Consider the following 24829-nt stretch of genomic DNA (forward strand, 5'->3'; position numbering starts at 1 on the left):
TCGCACGTGGCCTGAGCTAAGTACCCCGCACTGTTCGAGAGGCCACGATTCCCTTGCCAAGCCCCATTATAATTTATTTGGGTGCAAATAGACACGACACATTACATGCATAAACATAACATATAACATATAACATGTTACATAACATAACATATGTAGATGCATATGTATGTAGACATAGACATAGACATAGGCATATATGTATGTATGTATGTATATACATTGAACAGTGAACTGATTGATTGATCCATCAATCATCTCTGTCTCTTTCTCTGTCTCGCTTTGTGGGCGTGATCGTGATCGTGTAATTGGACCGCAGGGCAGGGGGCACACAAGGACACCGTGTCCACCATACAATTTCATAAAAAGACGGCGCGATCCATGCCCTCCATCCATCCCATATCCCATCTCCCATCCATCGAAGAGGTCGTAGGTCAAGCTTTACGCTCATGGCGGTGGATGGAACAGTAGCAGCAGCAGCAGAAGAAGAAGAAGGAGGAGGAGGAGGAGGAGGAGGAGTAGGCATGAGATCCCGAGCAGAAGCTGAAGAAAAAGAAGAAGAAGAAGAAGAAGATGTAGTAGTAGGAGCAGTGGCAGCAGGAGCAGGAGCAGGAGCAGGAGTAGAGGATGCATGGAACGTGGCCTACTCCATCTACCTTCTGCTGGGGGCTGGATACCTTGTCCCCTGGAATGCGTACATCACAGCCATCGATTACTTTGATCTCCTCTATCCGAACGGCCAGATCGGTCGTGCCTTCTCTATACTCTACATGATCCCCGCAGTGTTATCCATCCTCCTCTTAACCGTCTTGGGAAGGAATATCCCGTCACATATTCGAGTCAATGCAGGCCTCATTCTCTTCATCGCCATGCTTCTTCTTGTTCCTCTCATGAATATCTTCTTCATCTCGGACAACACCGGCACTGCAGCCACTTATGGTGTCACCATGTTTGCGGTGGTAGTGAATGGCATTGCTGATGCCCTCGCTCAGGGAAGTATTGTTGGCAGTACTGGAGAACTCCCAGAACGCTACATGCAAGCTCTAATGATTGGTACAGCCATATCTGGTACGTCAAAATCTTAGTTTTTTCCAGTCCCCCTCCCTCTCCGATTATTTATTTATCTCTTGTGACGAGAGAGAGAGAGAGAGAGAGAGAGAGAGGATAATTTGTCCTGATTCAATGTTGGAACTGCCGAATCTGCTATTCCAGGTCCTATCTGTTCGCATTTACGGAAAACACACACAGAGTAAAACATTGTAGATACAAAGACACTATTAGGCAATAGATCGTTCCATGCCTTCTGCATTAGAATCTGATCTAGCACACAAACAAACAAAAATCGACTCCATTCTCCCTGATGAGGGAAATTAGCTACTGTTTTTATTGCTTTTGGGTCCAATATGTCGTATTTGTTCTTCCTGGAAGAGTGATATATCTCTCAATTTCAAAACTTAGGGCCCACCTGTTGTAAGTCGGTGGAGCAGAGAACCACAGTTCTTCTCAAAGGGTCTGAATGCAGAGACAGCAAATGAAGAGGAGAAACTCTGAGAGAGCAAGACATACATAGATGAGGGCGGCAATAGTTCTGCCCTACTTCATTTCAGCAGAGAAATTTTCCCCGAAAAAAGAGCACAGAACATTTTGGCCTTTCCACACTTTGTACATGTATCTATGTACATGTAACAATCTCCCACTAAAAGGCCTAAACTAAGAGTACGAACAATAGAAGGTTGAACTATACAGGGCCTATACCTCCCACCTGATGGGCATGTTACATAGGCACTAGGTGATCCCCATCAAGTGACAACAATGCTCCAATGCATCTTGTGGTAAGGCCTTCATCAATGCATCTGCGGCATTTTCTCGAGAAACGACCTTCTCAAGGCTAATACAACCATTAGCTAAGCATTCCCGAATGAAATGGTATTGCACTCCAATGTGATTGGTCTTTGCATGATATACTGGGTTCTTAGCCAAAGCAATGGCACTCTGACTATCACAAAACAATTTGGGTACATGTGGGGGTATACCTATATCATGAGCTAATCGAGAAAGCCATATTGCTTCCTTACATGCCTCATTGGCTGCAATATACTCTGCCTCTGTAGTTGACAATGCAACACATTCTTGAAGATGAGATCTCCGAGCAATGGCACCTACCATAATTTGAAAAATGTACCCTGAAGTAGATTTCCTACTATCAACACATCCAGCATAATCTGAATCTGTGTATCCGATGATAGAGACATTACCTCTACACAAACATAGACACTTATCTTTAGTGCCACGCAAATATCTCAACATCTGACTTGACTGCATCCCAATGTTTCTTACCAGGATTTGACATAAATTGACTTATCGCTCCCACTGCAAATGCAATGTCTACTCTAGTAGCGACCATGGCATACATAAGACTACCAGTAGCAGATTGATAAGGAATCTTGGTCATGATTTAAAGGTAAAGAGGGATGTTTGACGGATCAGCTATTGAGAGATGACGTTCAGCAAACAGGACTGTAGTAGAGATAAGAGTAGAGACACACAGATCTTTGGTGTACCCAACCGCCTTGATTGGTACACAAGAAAAAAGAAGGTTATTATATTAGTTAACCTTACATAGAAAGTGGTGTGTTCACATTATAAAAGGAGGTGTCCTGTCCAGGTGAACAATGTGTTCACATATACGAATAATTACCTAATTTGTGAACTACGGGCCTTTACACCTAACAACCTCCCACTTAAAGGTCCGATGTGAACATTCAAGTAACTCCCACTAGCTGTATGCAATGCTCATGTTGAGCTTTGCCAAGACTTTTAGTGAGAATATCTGCAGGATTATCCTGTGTTTTGATCTTGGTCAATGTTACTAGACCATCCTCCAAAACTTGTCTGATAAAGTGATGTCGCACATCAATGTGTTTGGTGCGCGAATGAAACATGGCATTCTTAGCCAGATACACAGCACTCTGGCTATCACATCCTAACACAGGAGTACTAACAGACATGCCAAGATCTTCACCAAGTCTACTGAGCCATATAGCTTCCTTTGAAGCTTCTGTAGCTGAAATATATTCAGCTTCAGTAGTACTCAGTGCTACAATCTTTTGCAATTTGGAGCACCAAGACACTGCTCCACCAGCAACTGTAAATATATACCCGCTAGTAGACTTACGTGTATCCAAGTCACCTGCCATGTCTGCATCACAATATCCCTGCAAATTTAATGCACCCTTCCCATAGCATAAACATTTTCTCTGTGTACCTTTAAGATACCTGAAAACACACTTGACAGCCTCCCAATGTGCTTTCCCGGGATTAGACATATAGCGACTAACAACTCCCACTGCATAAGCAATATCTGGACGAGTAGCTACCATAGCATACATTAGAGAACCACATGCTGATGCATAAGGAATTCCCTTCATAGCATTGATTTCCATCTCATCCTTTGGACAATCAGCCTTGCTGAGTTTAAGATATGACGGCAAAGGAACTCCAAGGGACTTTGCTTCTGCCATATTAAATCTGTTAAGCACTTTTTCAATGTACTTTTCTTGTGACAAAAACAACAATTTGTCTTTTCTGTTTCTACTGATTCTCATGCCCAAAATATGCTCTGCATTTCCCAAATCTTTCATAGAGAAGACCAATTTCAGTTGATCTTTTAGAGCATCAAGACTAGTCTTTCTTTTCCCAGCTAGCAACATATCATCCACATATAGAACAAGTATGATAGGACTGTCATCGATATCCTTTTTCGTGTATAAACAATGATCTGCATAGCTACGATCAAAGCCTTGAGAAAGCATAAAAGTATCAAACTTCTTATACCACTGTCGTGGTGCTTGTTTTAGGCCATACAAGCTACGTTTTAGTTTGCATACCAAATGCTCCTTGTTAGAGACTACAAAACCCTCAGGTTGTTTCATGTAGATCTCTTCATCAATATCACCATGCAAAAAAGCGGTCTTTACATCCATTTGGTACAACTCCAAATTAAGCATTGCAGTGAGAGCAAATAGCACACGAAGTGTGGTCATCTTCACAACAGGAGAGAAGACCTCTTGGAAGTCAATACCTTCCTTCTGTGCATAACCCTTGGCAACTAATCTTGCCTTGTATTTTGGTTTCCCTTCAATTTCCTTTACCTTATAAACCCACTTATTTGGAAGAGCTTTCCTTCCTTGAGGTAAGGACACAAGATCCCATGTATCATTTGCATATAAAGATTTTATTTCTTCTTGCATTGCAAGCTCCCACTTACTACTAAGTTCACATGACATTGCCTCCTTATAAGTAAGAGGTTCACCCTCATCTGACAGCATGACATAATGCAAAGAGGGGTCATATCTATATATCTGCCTCCTTGAACGATTAGACCTACGTACCCAATGATCAGTATTTTCTGGGATTGGTTCTAAATCTGGAGGAAAATCATTTTCAGCACTTTCTGGCTGTTGCGAACCATGTCCAGCATGTTGTTCGACATCTATATTTTGTTCTTCAGTACCTTCATCTCGTTGACCAATATCTTCATGAGCATCTCTTTGCTGTCCAACTTCTTCTGGCTCAAAGATAACCGGTTGACCATCATATTCAACCTTTGGTATAGCATCATGAGGTTTATTTTCAGATTTTGTGGATGGCTGTAATTGCTGAAATGTAACGCTCTTAGAGTTCCCAACAGAGGAACAAGCATTTTTCAGCAATTTTTCTTCATTAAAAACAACATCCCGGCTGCGTACAATTTTTCTGGACTGAGGTAACCAAATCCTATAGCCCATTTCACCTTCATCACCATAGCCCATAAAAATGCCCATGGTGGACTTAGCATCGAGCTTATTTCTCAGCTCACTTCTAATGTGTACAAACGCATCACAACCGAAAATTCGTAAATGGTCATATGAAGCTGGTTTGCCAGACCAAACCTCCTCAGGGATTCCATTTTTTAAGGACTTGTTGGGAGAACGATTACATATATGAACCGCGGTTTTTAATGCTTCTCCCCAAAATTCATGAGGGAGATTAGCTGTGGACAGCATGCATCGTACTCGCTCACACAAGGTCCTATTATACCTTTCTGCCACCCCATTTGATGAAGGGTTATATGGAGCAGTAAGCTCTCTTTTAATACCATGTAAGTCACAATAAGACTTAAATTCTGCAGATGTAAACTCACCCCCATTATCTGTTCTGAGACATTTCAGTTTTGTCCCTTTTTGAGTAGTCACAAATGCATGAAAAGATTTAAATGCATCAAATGCATCACCTTTTCTTTTCATCAAGTACACCCAAATCTTCCTAGAATAATCATCGATAAAGGAAATAAAATATGCAGCACCGCCCAAGGATTTTACAGGCATGCTACATACATCAGAATGCACCAAATCTAGCACATTTGGTTTACGAGAGATACCAGAATAATAAGAATTTCTCACTTGTTTGCCAAATAGACAATCATTACAAAAAACCAGCTTTGATCCTTTAACATCAAATCTTTTTAAAGCAGAAAGGACTTCAAGTCCTTTTTGGCTCATATGTCCTAATCTCTTATGCCAAAGCTCTAAACGAGAGTCGAATTCAGCAATAGCAAGAAACTTTCCAGGTAAAGCTTTACATTGCAAACAGTACAGAGTGCCCTTTTTGCAACCTTTCACAATAACCATAGATCCTTTCTTTAGTTTCCATAATCCACCACCGAATAATGTGGTGTAACCATGCAAATCCATTTGTCCTACAGATAGCAAACTTTTCTTAATGCCAGGTACATACCTAACATCTTTGAGCACAAGCTCTTGACCATTATCCAAAGACAAGTGTATGGTTCCAATACCATCAATATTGCAAGCACTATTGTTACCAAGATAAACTTTTCCATAACTGCCTGCATCAAATGTGGTAAAGCACTCCAAACATGGAGTAACATGAAAAGAAGCCCCAGAGTCTACTATCCATGTCTGTGTCAATCCATCATCGATTGACAATAAAGCATCAATAACATCTGTTTTGGTGATTTGCATGTCTTGAACATGAGCTATAAAGGCATCACCTGTAATACAAAGTACATCACCATCTTCACCAGATAGCTCTTCAATGATAACATTTGAAGCCATATTAGCTTTCTCTGTTGTATTAAACTTATCCTCTTTGTTTTTCTTCTCTCCAACATTCTTCTTCCTTTCTAGTTCCATCTTCCAATATCTACAATCAGGTTTCTTATGACCTTTACGGCCACAATGATAGCAAGTGATATCTTGTTGTTTTCCTTTCCCTCTACTCTTACTTCTATTTCTTTGTCCTACATTTGGGTTCCTCTTATCATATCTCCCCCTAATATTGTATGCTGAACCACTACCTTCTCCGCTAGATTGTCTTCTAATCTCTTCACTGAGAATAGAGCCCCGCACACCATCGAAGGTCAAGGTGGGGCTATTAGATAGTGAAACAACTAATGTTTCCCACGAATCCGGTAAAGTCATAAGTAGGAAGATAGCTTTGAGCTTGTCATCAAAAGCTGGTAATCCTGAATCTTGTAGTTGGGAGAGAGTACCTGTGAATAAAGATAGATGCTCTGTTGCACCTTTCGACTCATCAAGCCTCATACTGACAAGTTTTCTCATCAAATGCACCTGATTCACAGGAGTAGTATTCTCGTAAGTTTTCTTAAGTTTCTCCCAAACTTGATGGGCAGTAGTCAAGCCCTTTACATCTACAAGAATTTCATCAGAAACAGCCATTTTAATATATGTAATGGCTTTCTTATTCAGAGTGTTCCAAGCATCATTTTCCATGCTCTCTGGTTTCGTTTCTACAAGAGCATCTTCACAATCTCTTAGAAAGAGGATGCCCAGCATACGCTCTTTCCATAATTCGAAACCTTTTCCATCAAATCTCTTGATTTCAAAGAGGTTTTTCACTTCAGCTGAAGTGGAGGCCATTGCTCCCAAGATTTATGACAGATGCCTTCAGAAATTGAGCAGAATACCAATAGAAAAGGGTCTGACAGATTTTTTATTTTTTTATTTTTTTTATTTTTTAAATCTGTGTTTTCTGCTGATTCTGAATCTAAAGAAAAACAGCAAAGTAGAGGAAAGAGATTTGGCTCTGATACCAGTTAAAGGTAAAGAGGGATGTTTGACGGATCAGCCATTGAGAGATGACGTTCAGCAAACAGGACTGTAGTAGAGATAAGAGTAGAGACACACAGATCTTTGGTGTACCCAACCGCCTTGATTGGTACACAAGAAAAAAGAAGGTTATTATATTAGTTAACCTTACATAGAAAGTGGTGTGTTCACATTATAAAAGGAGGTGTCCTGTCCAGGTGAACAATGTGTTCACATATACGAATAATTACCTAATTTGTGAACTACGGGCCTTTACACCTAACATGATTTCCTTGTCCTCATCAGATGTGGGGTGCTCAGCTTTACATATGCAGGCAATGGAGTGCTCAACGGCTTTGCATTCTCCATATTAAACCTCTTGAGTACTTTGGATATGTACTCAGCCTGAGATAAGTAAATGCATCGTTTACTCCTTCATGAGTAATACGCATACCGAGAATATGTTTTGCGTCCCCCAAATCATCCTTCATGTCAAAAGTCTGACTCAAGTTTTGTTGAGAAATCATTGCGGAATAGATCACAATAAATGAACTACGCGCTGAAATACGAATCACAGAAATGCCAGAAAGACAAGATAAACAAGATGTACACAGAGATTTACGTGGAAACCCTAAAACGGGGAAAACCACGGGTGAACAGAACTTCACTATACAAATAGTGGATATACAATAGTGAGAAGGTTACAACACTCTCTCACGAGTGCATCAGCTGCCCAGGGCTCTTCGCGTCTGCTGTTACACACACAGCTATGGCACGACTCTCACTTCTCTCTCTCTCCCTCTCACTCTCTACACAACTACTTCTGTTTCAACTCTGTTCATCACACACATAAAGTTTGCCCTAGTTGTATATATACCTATACAACTTTCTGGCTATTTACATACGTAGTCCTAATGGGGCGCACACTTAGACTATTTACAGATATAGTCTCCCGAGTTGGCTATTTACACGATTCTAGTTTCGGCCTCGGCTGAGTCACTCATCAACTCGGCTCCTCTCTCTCCCCATCCGAGAGACCTGTTTCCTAACATCATCATCATTATTATTACTATAATAAAAATAGTCGAATCTTCAAACAGTCGACTCACTGTTTTTCGACTCTTCGACTGTCGGCTTTCCGATCAGTCGGTTCTTCCTCTCACTGGAGAGACATATTCCCAACAAGTTTTTCTTCAACAAGGATAACTCATCCTTGTTTTTACCAACGATAAACATGTCATCAACATAGAGTATCAACATAATAGAACTCTCATCTGAATATTTTTTCGTATGAAGGCAAGGATCCTCATTGCTTCTAGTGCACCCTTTAGTCTTCATAAAAGCATCAAACTTTTGGTACCACAATCTTGGGGACTGCTTAAGCCCGTACAAGCTCTTCCTGAGTTTACATACCAAGTGTTCTTTGCCTGGGATTTCATAACCTTCTGGTTGTTCCATATAGATCTCCTCATCAAGATCCCTATGCAAGAAAGCAGTCTTTACTACTGATTCCAACTCTGCCAAATGTAGTGAGGTCTCCCACCACAACTTATTTCCACTGAAAAATATGTTGAACAAGCGTGAGTGTTTGAATCAAAGGAATACCTGTGGATAGCAGACTTTTTTCTTCCTGTCGAAAGAGAAAGAAATGCTGAAGATGCCCAACAGCAGATCAATGCTTCAGCCATTCTCCGACACTCGTTGCTACAATCTCCCTGGCTCCCTATTGCGGTCTCCCAACGCTCTGATACCACTGTTGTAAGTCGGTGGAGCAGAGAACCACAGTTCTTCTAAAGGGTCTGAATGCAGAGACAGCAAATGAAGAGGAGAAACCCTGAGAGAGCAAGACACATATAGACGAGGGTGGCAATAGTTCTGCACTACTTCATTTCAGCCGAGAAGTTTTCCCCCAATAGCTACAAAAGAATAATAGAAAGGGAAAAAAAGAGCGCAGACTATTTTGGGCTTTTCACACTATGTACATGTATCTATGTACATGTAACACCACCTAACAGTAATTACCGAGTGATTATCTGCATCCACATAACAAGAGTGAGTAGAAGGAATTTCTTCTGCATCTTTAGAGTGCCAAGACGAATTTTATCTTGTAGTCATTGGATCATGATATCTATAGAATCCAAAACTCAAGAACCACAGGTCATCAAAGGTGTAGAAGCAGTGATCAGGTGAAAAATCATAGGGCAAGCCCTCTTATGTTTTATCCCATAGCGACATCCTCTTCTTAATGTCAAAGATTTTTCTCTGTTAGCAAAAACGTGGATATCAAGATGTGGAATAAAATTTCAAGTAGCATCATGTAGGTGCCCTAACTTATGATAATGGACAACTTATATACAAGATGAATGGCTTTCCAATTTCATTCTAGATACACATCTCATCTACAGATGTTCTTTCTCGAAGGTGGTGGAATTTGAGGCTGGATTGTATCTAACTGGAACCAAGTTCTTAAAATATCGTTACCTTATATCGTTACCTCCTCATCCCTGACAACGTCATGACTTGTGGACAATCTATTTGTTTGTCATGTACATGTGGAGGCCGGGAGCACATATGGTTGCCTCCTACATAAATAGAGGTTCCTTGGTGTTGAATAACCATACTCAGGTATGAGGCTCCTGCAAGTTGCAATGTCATTCTAGCAGGGCTACAGATGCGTATCCTTGAGTAAGTCAATCCTTGGCGGCCTCTATCATAGAGAAGCGCTCATTTGTGCTTATAAATATGACTCCTAAATATACATTCAACTTACCCTCATGTTAGAGTGAAGATAACTTGTCTGCAAGTTGGCATGTATGTGTTGAAGATCATGTGTTTAGTCTTTCCATGGTTTTTAATGAGAATCTTTTTTGCAGCAATAACCATCAAAAGCATTGAGATGATGTTGTAGACCTCTGTGAGATTTAGACACCAAAATTAAGTCATTAGTGTAAAGAAGAATGTGGAGTGGTTTACCTGATATGTCAATTCCCTCACTGCCTACGCAATCTGGTTCCTGTTGATGTACAATTTAAAGTGTGTAGGGGAGAGTGGACATCCTTGACTCACACCAAGGATGCTTGGGATGACGTCCAATAGTCCCCATGGACACCTAAATCATCCCAACACTCACTCATAGTGTATCTGTTGCTGACATCATGTCAGATGGAAGTGTGAATGCACTTGGTAAAGTATCAAAGGCCTTCAAGAAATCTACAAAGCATCCACAATCTCATCTTTTGCGCCTTTTTTTGATCCACTAGGAAATGTAATTAATGTAAGGTGTGTTTTTTGGTACAGAAAACTCTCATAAATTCTGCTTGACCTAGGGCTCGTATCTTTTTGACCTTGGTAGAAGTGTTGAGTTTGGCCTCGAGCACTGCTTTATAGAGTTTGGTGAGTATGTGGCCAATCATGATACTCAATAATTCTTTGGTTGATGGGATCCCTTGACTTATCGATAGTCCCAATCATGTGCATGGTCCATGTGTTGGGACGGCCCTCTCGACGAGGTCCAATTGATTTTATGTGCAACAGTAAGGGTGATTGTGTTATCTGTAAGGGTGATTGTGTTATCTGTAAGGGTGTGTTGTTGGTCCTTGGCCCTTGCGGACAATACACCATCACAACTAACTTGTCCCTTCTCTCGAGGATATTGTCAATTATGCTCCTGCCACCTCCTAGTGATAAACATGTAAGGCTGCTAGAATCTGGCCGTGAATTCATCCCACTGTAGATTACCAAGTGATGTCTAGACAATGGCTCTAATTGATGTTTTCCATATTTTGTGGCCTTGTTTCCAAGTGCATCATCTGTGGGTTTTTAACCAAGTCATAAGTATCAGGTTGTCTATTTTTTCTTGTTATTGAAGTCTTGAATGAGGAATTACGTTGCCGAGACTTGAGTGTCACATAATGCTATTAGATTGGACATTTTAGGGTGATTCAATTTTTGTCTCTCAGTTCCTGATTGTTGTCCTTCACTTCTGTAGATCTGGTCCTAGATTTCAGTCAGATCCACATGCATCTAGCCTCTGCATCCTGATCCACTAGTTGTTTTGTGGATATATATGGCTTGTCTGAAAAGAAATAAAATCCAGCCGAGCCTTGTGATGTACTTTGTCTGGTGTTTTTCTTGTTTGTAGACTCCCATTGAAATCCTACACTTGGGGGTTCATTACTTGATCTGTGGTTGTAAGGTTTGTTGGAAGAGAAATAATATTCCACCTGACCCTTGTAATTGTACTTAGTCTACTGGTTTTCTTGTTTGCAGGATCCCATTGAAAATGCCCTCCCACTTGAGTTAGAATTTCTTTGGGCTTTCGTGTGTTTCTGTGATGAGCATGTATCCCCTACCTCGACCTCTTCCATTCTTATCAGGTGTGTCCAAAGTGATTCATTGCAGTTCCAAACTGCAATGTGTAGCTCTCATTTTTCTGTGCAATAGGCCACAAATTCCCATTTTAATGGCCTTGCTTGGGGTTGGCATTTAGGGACTCATGAATGCCTGTGACTCGAACATTTGAGTCATCTTGCATACCTCATCTGTTCTTAATATGACTTCCTCATCTTTTGGACTTGTTTCTTATCTACCTTCACCAATCTAGACTCTTTTGCTTTGATTTCCATTTTTACCTCTTTGACTACCTTTTTCTTCTTCGATGTATAGGTTGTTGACTTCAACCTCATTGACTAGGGCAAGTTCTACCATTACCTTCCCTTTTTAAAGATTATTGGCCACCTCTTTTAAACTCGATTTGATGTTCTAAAGTTGTCAACTTTGCCTTCTTTGTTCTTGGTAATTTTCAGCTTCGTTGCTTCATATTTACTCAAATATGTTTGTTTTCTTATTCATGGATAGAGATAGGACGTTTTAAGGCATTAATGATTGTATTTGATTTCTTATTTGAGTCTATCAAATCACAAAGTGTTTTCTCAATTTTTGTTAGACGCCCTCACTCTTCTCGAGTGTTGTGATGAGCTCAATAGTTGTATGGATAGTAGAGGTAAGGAAAAAAGATATGGTAAGAAATTTTAAAATGCAGTGACAGGAAACTGGAAGGTGCAACAAACATTAAAAACCCTAAATGCAAGAAAAAGAAACCTTAAAAATAGAGGATGAAAGAAACAAACCCTAAATCACATCAAGAAACCTAAAACATAGTAAGAAATTCTAAAATGCTGTTAGAGTAGACCCTAAAACACAAAAAGAAAGCCTAAAACGTAGAAAGAAATTCCAAAGTGCTATTAAAAAAAACTCTAAAACACCAACATCCTAAAATGCAGCAAGAAACCCTAAAATGCAATAAGAAAACCTAAAAGCAGCAAGAAACTGTCAAACGCAGTAAGAAAGTTTAACACAGCAACCAAGCAGAGAGAGATGGAGATGGAGAATAGAATTGATATTCTATCGTCCATGATGAGGCCAATTTTGCCTATGGGATTAAAGCAACCTATCATCTTGTATGTGACTGCTTTCTAAGAAGGGGGATTACTACTGTGGTAAAAACTCTGTTACGACTCTCAAAATAACTCAGAGAGAGAGAGAGAGAGAGAGAGAAGTGATACTTGTTTTGTATGCATTTCAGGAGTGCTGGTCTCTGTTTTGCGTATAATAACAAAAGCAGTCATGCCACAAAATAACTCGGGCATTGTGGCAAGTGCATATCTCTATTTCAGTGTTAGTGCAGTGTTAATGGTTGCATGTGTTGTTGGTTATAATGTTGTAGAAAAGCTACCCATCATGCAACATTACAGAAAACTTAGGACCACAACAATTGAAGCTACCTACCTTTTGGAGTACGTGCATATTGACAAAGAAACTGACGCATTAGTGGTTCCAAACTCTAGTAAAGGTGGAAAGTTGGACACAAAGAAACTAGTATCTTATCGGCACATTTGGAAGAAAATACAAGGATTTGCTTTGTCTGTAGCCTTTATATATGTGGTAACATTATCTATCTTTCCTGGCCACATAACTGAAGATTTACAGTCAACATTCTTTGGAGATTGGTATGCAATATTGTTGATTTCGTTTTATAACATTGCTGATCTGATTGGGAAGTATCTTGCGAGTCATAAGCTATTTACGACCGAAAACAAAGTCTTTGCCATTGGAGGAAGTCTAGGGAGGGTTGTGTTTTACCTTCTCTTTTATTTATGTCTACACGGACCTAGTTTCTTCCAAGCAGATTCTGTAGTTATGGTTATAACTTTCTTATTAGGCTTAACCAATGGGTATTTCACAGTGATTCTTATGGTTCTTGCACCTAAATCTGTACCTTTAGAGGAAGCTGAGGTGGCAGGCTTCTTGATGGTTCTGTTTTTGCTGTTGGGGCTTGCTGGAGGATCTATGGTTGAGTGGATATGGGTTCTTTAATTCTTTATTCTTTGTTAACATTTGGGTATATTTTAAGGATATTCTGTTTAGTGCATATGCATCTACACGCTCCTAAGGCTATCATGACCTCAATTGTTTCTCTATATTTCTCTAATTAGAAACCTACTAGGTCACCATTGAAGCTTGTGTAAGAAGACAATGGGCAACAGATATGATTAATCCAATGTCAATGTGAATAATGTAAATGGGATTGAGTTCTCTTGTTCTATGACACCCCACTTGTTTGGATAAAATCTTGGCAATACAACTTTAGTTTCAAAAGAAGTAATTTATTTATTTGCACGTAATCTTACATCTTGATTGAATTTGTAGTTTGACTATAGTTTAAACTTTATTCTACTAATGATGTCGTATCGTGGCGTACCTTTGTGCCACCTTTTGAACAAGTGCGAAGCTTCATGTTGTGGTGTACCTTTGTTCCTTTGTGCCACCTTTTTAACAAGCATGAATGCATGCATTAGTTGGTAGCCAAACCAACCCAAATGGGTCTCTATATCAACTAAAAATTAAGCAAGAAGTAAGAAGCAAGACGATCTAGTTTGGATCCTATCTATGTGCATCTCAAATATTGGTGGAGATGCGGGGTAGTCGGTGATGGTCGCTAGCTACCTTAGTAGGGTACATATGCAATTCATCTAATCTCACTCTTTTATAACTCCTTTCTTAATCTCATTCATTTATTGCTCTTCTTACACCATTGCTTACCTTTTAGATCCTCCTTGTCTTGTAACCCCTTCCCTTGTCTCATTAATTTGTAACTACTGTGTACCTTCATAGTGCTTCCTCATGTAATCCCCCCTTCAATGTCATATATCCTTGTAGCTTATTGTTTTTGTTCTAACTCCTCTTATCACGTTGCATACCCGTGTAACTCCTTCCTTGCTATCGGCCTTCTATTGCAAATCCTCCTCCTCAATTTCCTATGTTTTTCCTTGGGGTGTACCGTGAACCCTGCTTTTCTTGCTTTGGCATTGGACATGACCTTGACCTTGTATGCAGTCCTTCATAAAAAATGGGTGATGGTTTTAAAATATCCAATAACAAGATGTATATTTTCTATCATAAACCCATAATACAAATCTTACCCATAATGGCAAAAGAGTTGCTAGGGATCATCACAAATATGTGTACACAATTGACTCTAATGAAATAAGTAGCGTGCATTCCACACACATGAGACAAATCAATCATTGCTCTCTTTAATTGATTGAGGATACTAAATGTTAAAATGAAATGTACACAAGAATGAGGGGCTATCACTACAATCCTAACACCTTGTAGTGATCTCTCTCTCTCTCTCTCTCTCTCTCTCTCTCTCTCTCTCTCTCTCTCTCTCTCTCTCTCTCTCTCTACCACCCCCCATACATACATACATACATACATACATACATACATACACTCACATACATACATGCATGCATAATACATACAATAACCATTTAGTTAAGTGCGTATCCATTTTAGTGCACTTTTTTGGGAGGCCAAAATCCAAATAAAAAATTTACATTGTTTCATGACAAACTTATATCAAACCACATTGAATTTGTGCTACAAACATAAAAAACAATGATATCGCCAACAAAAATTGGAATTGAAACTATGATAGAGGATTGGAATATTCCTACTGGTCCTAACTTGACCCTTCTCACTATTGTTGGGGTCAAGGATCCTTGCTGACCTGAAGCATGCGACAACGTGAAGCATTGCCAAGTAGTTAGCATCAAGGTATGAACAATGAATTTGATCATGGACATGTTGAAAGTGCCAGAGATAAGTCCACTACTAATATTTTGAACATGCCCCCAATCATGTGGTAAGTGCCCAATGATAACCTATTGCAAAGCAGCCCACCAATAATCTTATGCACATGGCCCTAATTGGGTGGAAAGAGCCCCTCATCTCTAATGTCATCTGGAGGAACATCTCCTTCTAGACCTTGTATCGGTTTGTCATTCTCCTAACCCTTTAGTTCAAGGACGAGAAGATGATGAGGTTGTCTGATGTACGAAATGCCTCTGATATCAACAAGATTGTCATATTCAACCCTAAGGGCACACTTTTTTCCCAAGATCAAGGTGTGCACTTAACTGAATGTTTATCGTTCGTACATACAAACAGACAAACATGCAAGCATGCATGCATAAGTGTGTGCATGTGTTGTCATTGTATGGCACTTGGATAGCCATGATAGATTGATTACACTCACACATAGCCACTCTCTCCGCCTCGACCAATTCCCCATGATTGATCGACTATGTGTACACCATGATTCCATGGTCTTGTGTGATTTGTATTCTCTACTCTGACTAATGTGTGTGTGAGTGAGTGGGGTCCAATCTCCACTCAAACTCACACTCTCCTCTCCAATAAAAAAACTCAAATCAAAGAAAGCGACAAGAAGAAGAAGAAGAAGAAGAAGAAGTGTCATTATTGTGGGCACATTCATTCATATATGTATGTATTATGTACATATATAGTACATACATACATACATACATACATACATACATACATAAAGCACTCACTGCAAGGGTTTCTCTGCACTTCTCTTCACTTCTCCATTTGCTCAGCATATCTCCACTCCAGCTGCTATGGCGCCTTCTTCTGAGCTCCAAGGAGTCCTTCTCGGCATGGGAAACCCTCTCCTCGACATCTCTGCAGTCGTCGAAACATCCTTCCTCGACAAGTAAGTCCCTTCCTTCTGTCTTCTGCTCAACTCCTTTGCTCTTATCTGGGATGTATTTGTGCTCCAAATCTTCCTGCTTTTAATTAACTGGCCATACGGATCCCTTTCCTGTCTAGTCCTCTGCTGTATTCTGGAAAAATCCTCAACCATCACTTTGTAGCAATGTTTCTTTTATTCTGTAAGAAAGTTCAAGCATTTCTGCTGTGGGCACCTTAGACCATCAGGCATGGATATGGATTGCCTAGCATACACATTGTAGTATTCTTATTTATCTGCTTCAGATCTGCACATACTTGTATAAAGGACCCGGGAAAATACATTATCTGAACGTTGGTGTAAAATGCAGTTCAGATCATAATATACAAAGCAGGAGCAGTCCTGAAACACTGACAAGATATATCCAGATAACTCGCACTAATTTAAATCTCATCCATCCAGAAAAGCAATAACATTATGTACCCTTTGCACCATGTCTTCCAATTAAGAAACCTTAATATGAGACACATACAGTGTGCTTTTATCATTTTTGACCGATGTTTAGGTAGAGTGAAATATTTTATTTCTATGCCTTTACTGATTTAGATCTGCTTTTTCTGTAGTGAGGGTCTGCATATAGCAGATGATTCTATTTTTATGACTCCAATAATTTAGATCTGCTTCTTCTATACTGAAGGTTCCGTTGTTGGACATGGATCCACTTTGATCCAGTAACTTTCATGGACGGATCCGTTTTCCAATTTGAGTGCACTATTCTGTTTATTTCTACCCTACCAGAACTGTTTCAGATATGCACATGTTTTGAAATTTATGATCTGAATTATGGCTTCACTGCTTCCCACACGCTTCTAAATGATCTGATAAATATCTTCATTGTTTCGTACTAAAGCCTCAATCATGGGTCATGATACACATTATACTGTCTTTCTTTATCTGATGTAGATCTAAGTCCTAAACTCTAAAAACTGCTTGTAGATCTGGTTTCTTTGTTATCGTGTAACATTGTGAATACTCCAAACTGTTCAGATCTGTGCATGCATTGTATATGATCTGAAAATTTCACACATTACATCCTGCTAAAAAAAGTTTAAACCATATTTTTCAGAAACCGTTGTAATGAAATATAGGCATGTGTTGCTTCTTTCTGATAGGAGCCTAATACGTGCTTCTATTGATTTTTGAGTCAGATTTACACATGCTTGTATAGGATCAAGGATCAGTCGTTTTGATAATTCGATAGTTTGTTAGATCTGCACTTGCTTATAGATGGATTGCGAAATAACTACATTGATTTTTTTACTATTGAAGCCTCACTGTCTCTATTGTGTGCAGGTATGATGTGAAGCTGAACAATGCTATTCTGGCAGAGGAGAAGCATTTCCCCATGTATGTATTGACTGCTCAAAAGTTTCTGTAATATATTATCTCTTTTGTAGTATGATCCATTTCTTTCATGTAATAAAATACATGGGAATTGTTTTCTCCATTTAAGGTGTAGAGAATGGTATGTTTGCGAATTCCTTAGTTTTATATGTATGTACTCTTTGTCAAAGTAAAGGATCGTTTGGTGACTCACTTCTCTTTTGTGTCAAAGCATGGTTGATGGCTATAAAATAATATATTTCCATTCCATTAAATGTAACCTCGGGGATCTTAGGAATCTTGATTCACACACAAATTAAAACATTGAATCACAAGTACTACACACAGTTAAACATTTTATTGATTTTGCTAGTCAGCTGATGAATTATTTATCAGGTATACGGAACTTTCTGAGAAGTATGAGGTAGAATACATTGCTGGAGGTGGGTTTCAGTATATGTCCAGCTCTCATTAAAGTTTTTGTTCTCTTCCTTATTTTTTAAAGATTTGCCAAACCATGATCTTACCTAGATCTGATCTACCTGCAGGTGCCACGCAAAATTCTATCAGGGTTGCACAGGTAATTTCTGAGCCAACTGGTCGGTGAGGTTATTTTTTAAGCTCATTATCCTCCTTTTTTGATGACTTAAGTCTCTCTCTCTCTCATTTTGCGCAGTGGATGCTGCAAACCCCTGGTGCCACAAGCTATATAGGTTGTATTGGCAAGGACAAATTTGGACAGGAGATGCATAAAAGCTCCACAGCTTCTGGAGTGAATGTATGTAAAAATACCCTTCCATTAAAGATTTGTTTGTATCTGTACAGATTTGTTTTGAATAGGAATGATGGAAATATATGATTGACTGATCTTGTGAATGAATAACAGGTGCATTACTATGAACATGAGTCAGTACCTACCGGCACTTGTGCTGTTCTTGTCAATGGAGGAGAAAGGTGGTTTTTTGGTTAAGACCTGCAAGAGTTGGTTTTCCTAATTTGAGTATAACTGGAATTTGAGCTTCTCGTATGTAACACTAGAGTTAGGATATATTTGTGGATTGAAGAAGTTAATTTTCTGTAGAACACGGATGTTTTATCTTTCAACGATCCTTAGCTAGTTAATGAAGGTCAGTTAGAATGTAGATATGTGACACAGTGATATGGGACACATTGTTAGATTACCGTTTCTTCTGTTTCAGATCGCTTGTGGCCAATCTGTCAGCAGCCAATTGTTACAAGTCTGATCACTTGAAACAGCCTGAGAATTGGGCCTTAGGTATGTTGCGCTGTAGATATCTAAGTGATATTGCAGTTGAAATATTGCTTGAAGATAATGAATGCTCTATGTTTTTGCAGTTGAAAAGGCAAAGTTTGTCTACATTGCGGGCTTCTTTCTGACGGTGTCACCTGAATCTATTATGCATGTTGCTCGCCATATTTCTGAGAAGGGGAAGGTATAAACATTGCTTCCGTTTTATTGATTCTTTGCTTTGTTGAATTATATGGATTCTTAATTTCTTATCCCTGTTATCTGGTGATGATTACTTGAGTAATGGATTTTTTGTTTCATTACCTTAGGTATTTGCGATGAACCTGTCTGCTCCTTTCATTTGTGAATTCTTCACACAACCACTCTTAGATGCCCTAGCGTAATTTGTTGACCTTCTGTTTATGTTTCCATTATCCATGCAAACATCATCCTTCTGCTGAAAAATAGTGTTTACAGGCATGTGGATTATCTTTTTGGAAATGAAACAGAGGCAAGGGCATTCGCTAAGGTGCAAAAATGGGAGGTATGGTTGGATGGATGCAAATGTGATCTATCTTGAATTTAAATATCTATATCATGCAAGCTATCTCATTAACTATGTTATATTATATTCAAATTTTTGATAAAAGGATGTGGTTTTATGCAGACTGAAGATGTGAAAGAAATTGCATTGAAAATTGCAGCCTTGCCTAAGGTTACTGGGACACACAAACGCATTGCTGTCATCACCCAAGGTTCTGATTCTACAGTAGTAGCAGAGGATGGGACGGTATGCAGTCCTGTAAATTTTATCAAGGTGATTTGATTTGCAGTCGATCTGTTATTTAATAGTTAATGGCCTTTGTGCAGGCTTCTGAGTACCCTGTGGTGAAGATTCCGAAAGAGAAACTAGTTGATACAAATGGAGCTGGTTCTCTCTCACCCTCTCATGCATTAAAAAAAGTAGTTCGTTAAGTCAAAGTTAGATTTATTTTCTAGGAGTAAATGAGATTCCTAGACTTAAAAAATTAGTTGGAGTAAATGAGATTTCTAGGAGTAAATGAGATTCTAATGAAGTGAAATCTGAAAAAACTCTTCTTGTAGGTGATGCATTTGTTGGAGGTTTCTTATCTCAACTGGTTCAGGGAAAAGAGATAAATGAATGCGTGAGAGCAGGACACTATGCAGCTAGTGTGATTATCCAAGAGTCTGGATGCAAGTATCCACCAAAGCCAAATTTTCTCTAGATAAGATGTGCTTTAAAGTAAGTGTTAATGAATTCTGTCATGTATTGCTTGCTATGCATACAAATACTCTTGGTCAATATGTGAGTCATTCTTTTCAAGCTCAACGTGGAACAATTTTGCAGTCTGCAATTCAAAATTGGTTGCTTTATTTGATCATGTTTTGGGTAGGATAATGATTGAATTATAGGATTAGTTTGTTTGTTATACAACGTTATAGGTTATTCAAAAACTTGTACGTTTATTATATGTATGTATATTGTGTGATATTTGTATCACATGTATGCATATTGTGTGTATACACATGTTTACTGTGTCTAGATTGTTAGCTATCAGAAATGTGTCACTCTATTTCAATGTAATATGCAATTTGTGGTAGGTCCTCAAGAGTCTACATGTGATTGTAGTTTCTCTTGGTCTTTCTTGTAGAAATGATTTATAACTCAATATTGATATTAAAAAAATAAAATGTACATTGCAATAAGACAGCTGCGAACAAGAATTTATCTTGGTTTTGTTGGATTCCTATGCCAATTCTTAGAGCAGTGTGAAATTTCAATTTTTGGTGTTTGCTCCTAGAATGGGTACTAGTTACGGATATTTATGGCCAGATGAAGTGACATTTAGTATGATTATTTGGTCCTCAGATGAAGTGACATTTAGTATGATTATGTATTTGGTCCTCTCACGAAAGCTGCAAAAAACTACACCTTGCTTTGAAATACGTGAACAAATTTTTGAACTAGGACGTTTGAACTACCATGGTCATTGGTCAACATTTGTAGAAGTCTTCTTAGTTGTAACTTGTAATAAAACCTTGAGCCACGAAATCATTGATGAAGTGTATCTTGACATCAATGTGTTTGGTCAGTTTGATTTTAAGTCAAATGTTGGCATCATGATTGTTATAGTAAACTAATCATATATCCAAATGTATTCCCAATTCACCCCAACCAGGCTTGAAATCCAAATATCTTCATTTATTGCTTTTCTAGTTGCAATATATTGTCTTAAGATCCAACAAAAAAGCAACATTCTATTTCAACATTGTCTTTTCTAGGTAGTAGTACATCCAATTAGAGTGAAGATGTATTAGGCTTTGTCTTGTATAAATCATCAGCGTAATTTAAATCCACATTTGACAACACTTCTAATGGCATCTCTATGTTTCTTATAAACCAAGTTGAGATTGTAAAATCCATTTCACTTCTTGCTGTCAAACTCTTTTGGGATTTCCATGTCTCTGCATTTCAAATTCATAATGTATGCAATAGAAGCTTTAGTACACAAGATGGCATACATGTGACTCCCCCCATGAGGAACATGTGAAATTTGCTTCAGCCTCTTAATTTGTGGTAGCAATGCCATTGGAAATTTGAAATGTGTTGTACTAATGGATTTTGAGTTTTGTATACCAAAATATTGTAATACTACTACTTCAATGCGTTTTAACTTTAATAGAAAGCATGACAACTCTTCCCATTCTTGTATTTTTTTGCAATACTTGAATCTTTCAACTCAAATTCCCCATTTACCTAAGCTTTTAAATGATTGATCTCTTACATTCCTACAAGCAATCAACATGTCATTAGTATATAGAAACAAATAAATGAATGCATCCATTAGGTTCTCGTAATATACACAACTATCATGCTCATCCCTCAAGAAGCCATTCCCAAGCATAAAGGTCTCAAATATCTTGAACTATGTTTCAAGATGTACAAATGTTTCTTTAAGAAACAACCATAATCTTATTTACTTCAAATTTCAAACCCAGGCTGCGTCCTATAAATTCTTTTTTCAAGCTCACCATGCAAAAAAGTTGTTTTGACATCTGCTTGCTTGAGCTCTAGATTGAAAAGAGTTGTGATGGCTAGTAAGGTTTCTCTAATAAACAACCATGATCTTATTTGCTTCAAACTTCAAACCCTTTAGGCTATTTCTTGTAAATCCTCAAGCTCACCATGCAAAAAAGTTGTTTTGACATCTGGTTGATTGAGCTCTAGATTGAAAAGAGTTATGATGGCTAGTAAACTTTCTCTAATAAACAACCATGATCTTATTTACTTCAAAACCTTTAGGTCGTTTCTTGTAAATTCTTTCTTCAAGCTCATGCAAGAAAGTTGTTTGAAATCTTGGTTGCTTGAGCTCTAGATTGAAAATAGTTGTGATGGCTAGTAAAGTATGTAGTGCTATGTCTCACCACTTTATAGTACTTTGTCAAAGTCAATACCTTCTCTTTCTGTAAAGCCCTTTGCCACTAATGCATCTCCAAATTCTTGCTTCTTCAATGCTCAAGATTTCCTTTTTCTACTTGATGAGCCACATACTTCCAACAATTTTTTGATTCCTTGGTTTTTCTATGTAAGCTCATTAATGTAAAGCAAATAAAATTTGATGAAAGTATATGAACAATTATGCGGAAGAATGTGTATGAGGACCTTCAAGAGATGTACAACAAACAACTCAGATATGAAGCAAGAAGAGAGAGATAGAAGATGGACACGGTTTTGAGCTTCAATGGAAGTTCTTATTTTCTTACTCTATAACTCTTACACTTCGAGTATTCCTCTTCTTCTTACAATGTTAGGTTTGAGCAATATATACTCAGGCCCTAACTTGAAGACGTGTTCACACTAAGGATATAAAGTGGAAGGAGTCGGCCTTTTATGCCAACAAATTCCCCTATAAAAGGACTACTCTTTCTACATACAATGACATGGGGTTATCTCCCTCGTAAACCTAGATTACAATTTTAATCTAAAGTTATAATTACAAGTTGGTTAGCATATGGCCGAATCGGTAGAGGTACAGTCGAGATCTAGGCTAATTCGACTAGTTGTTCGGATCGTATGCTATCCGGGTCGGCTTGTCTGAGTAGGTCGGATCGACTTGTTCGAATCGTTTTGTGTTCCGCTCGTGCTTGCTCCTGTGTTCCTTGTTGGACCCTCGATCTATCTTCAGGTTCATTCTCCCTTCGATCGTCTCTTCTCTAGTCAGCATCCTTGCTAAGTGATGCATCTTCAGCCTCTTGGCATTCCGATTCTATAGACTTTGCCTTTTCGGCTCATCTGAATGGGCCAATCTTCGACTTACCTTCTATTCCTTGTTTGACACTCTTCTGCTCGGTCGCTTGTCGTAGTCCTATCCTTGTCCTTGGTGCTCCGAAGAGTTGTTCTGGGAGTGACTTCGTCAGGCAATCAACAATGTTCACCTTGGTGTCGATCTTCTGGACTTCAAGCTTCTTCTCTATTATGAGCTCCCGGATATTATGAAACCACACCTCAATGTGTTTCGTCTTTGCATGATAGACTGGGTTCTGAATGAGGTGTATTGCACTCTATGAGTCGTAATAGATGGTCGGCGCTGGATGGTTGATTCAGCTTGTAGCCGAAAAATCAACGGATAGTTGGTACAACGAGATTGCTTCCTTCCCTGCCTTTGATGTTGCTATGTACTCGACCTCTATGGTAGACAGGGCCATGCATTCTTGAAGCTTTGACCTCCTTGATATGGCGGTGCCGCCATAGGTGAAGATATAACCTGATGTCGACTTCCGATTATTCGTATTTGTGGCAAAGTCGGAGTTAGTATAGCCTTTGACTTCGGACGGGTTTGCCGATCCAAAGGTCAGTTGTACATCTTTGGTTCCTCTTAGATACATGAAGATGTGCTTGACGGCCTCCCAATGCTTCCGTCCTGGGTTTGACATGTACCGGCTGACGACCTCTATGGCATATGCAAGGTCGGGTTGAGTTGCCACCATAGCGTACATGATACTTCCTATGGTCGATGCATATTGTATCTTCCTATTGAGCTCTCTCTCCTCATCTATCAAAGGAGAGTCTATGTCCAATAGTTGGATTGATGTTCAAAGTAGAGTTGATGTTGGCTTCGCGTTCTCCATGTTGAAGCGCTTCAACACCTTTCGGATGTAGTTGGACTGGGAGTGTCGGGAGAGTCTTTGTCTTCCGATTGCACTCGATCCTCATGCCCAATATGTGTCGGGCGTGCCCTAGTTCCTTCATCGCAAACTTGTCGTGAAGGCTCCGCTTTAGCTTTCCGATCTTAGCTCGATTGCTCCCTGCAATGAGCATGTCATCGACATATAAGATTAGATAGATCCTGGATTCGTCGGCTAGTTTCCGAATATACATGCATGGGTCGGAGTCGGATTGGTGGTAGCCAAGCTGCCTAATGTAGGAGTCGAACTTCTGGTACCACATCCAAGGCGCTTGTTTTAAGCCGTAAAGGCTTTTCTTTAGTCGACATACGAGGTGACCTTCCTCCCCCGTCGTCGTGAAGCTGGCTGATTGAGACATATAGATGTCTTCTTCCAAGTCTCCATGGAGGAATGTCGTCTTAATGTCCAACTACTCAAGCTCGAGGTCTTCAATCGCCACTACCCCAAGTAGGAGCCGAAGGGTGGTAATCTTGACTACTGGTGAGAATATCTCGTCATAGTTGACCCAATGTTCTTATTTGAATCCCTTTGCAACGAGCCGAGCTTTATATTTGGGCTTCTCCGAATTGGATACATATTTGTATCTGAAGACCCATTTTTAAGGTTGCGGTTTCCTTCCAGCTGGTAATTCGACCAACACCCATGTTTTATTCCGATGAATCGATTCCATCTCAGATTTCATGGCTTGTAGCCATGTGTAGGTGTCTGGTGCGATTGTGGCTTCCTTGTTGGAGCTTAGTTCACCTGTGTTTGTGTAATTGACGTAGTCGGGGCCCAGTTGATAAAACATTGTTGGCCTTCAGACTCAATTGGATCTCCTGG

The 24829-nt window shown here is 39.2% G+C and overlaps 2 protein-coding genes across 2 annotated transcripts; both read left to right on the top strand.

Moving 5' to 3' along the window:
* The first annotated feature begins 509 nt into the window (after positions 1-509).
* LOC147861032 (equilibrative nucleotide transporter 1-like) lies at positions 510-13711 on the top strand. The gene is made up of 2 exons (XM_087323764.1): positions 510-1068; positions 12694-13711. The coding sequence occupies exons 1-2, from the start codon at positions 525-527 to the stop codon at positions 13482-13484; spliced, it is 1335 nt and encodes a 444-aa protein (XP_087179890.1). The 5' UTR covers positions 510-524; the 3' UTR covers positions 13485-13711.
* A 2331-nt stretch (positions 13712-16042) lies between these two features.
* LOC147861033 (adenosine kinase 2-like) lies at positions 16043-20202 on the top strand. Its single transcript, XM_087323707.1, has 13 exons — positions 16043-16191; positions 17521-17574; positions 17947-17993; positions 18099-18130; positions 18227-18328; positions 18437-18504; positions 18750-18826; positions 18907-19004; positions 19129-19199; positions 19277-19343; positions 19467-19589; positions 19670-19730; positions 19904-20202. The coding sequence occupies exons 1-13, from the start codon at positions 16097-16099 to the stop codon at positions 20044-20046; spliced, it is 1038 nt and encodes a 345-aa protein (XP_087179833.1). The 5' UTR covers positions 16043-16096; the 3' UTR covers positions 20047-20202.
* Positions 20203-24829: the final 4627 nt, after the last annotated feature.

Source organism: Azolla caroliniana, unplaced genomic scaffold (assembly GCF_043228905.1).
Source record: "Azolla caroliniana isolate FFs.n. ecotype wild unplaced genomic scaffold, voAzoCaro1.0.p SCAF_8, whole genome shotgun sequence".
NCBI classification, from domain to species: domain Eukaryota; kingdom Viridiplantae; phylum Streptophyta; class Polypodiopsida; order Salviniales; family Salviniaceae; genus Azolla; species Azolla caroliniana.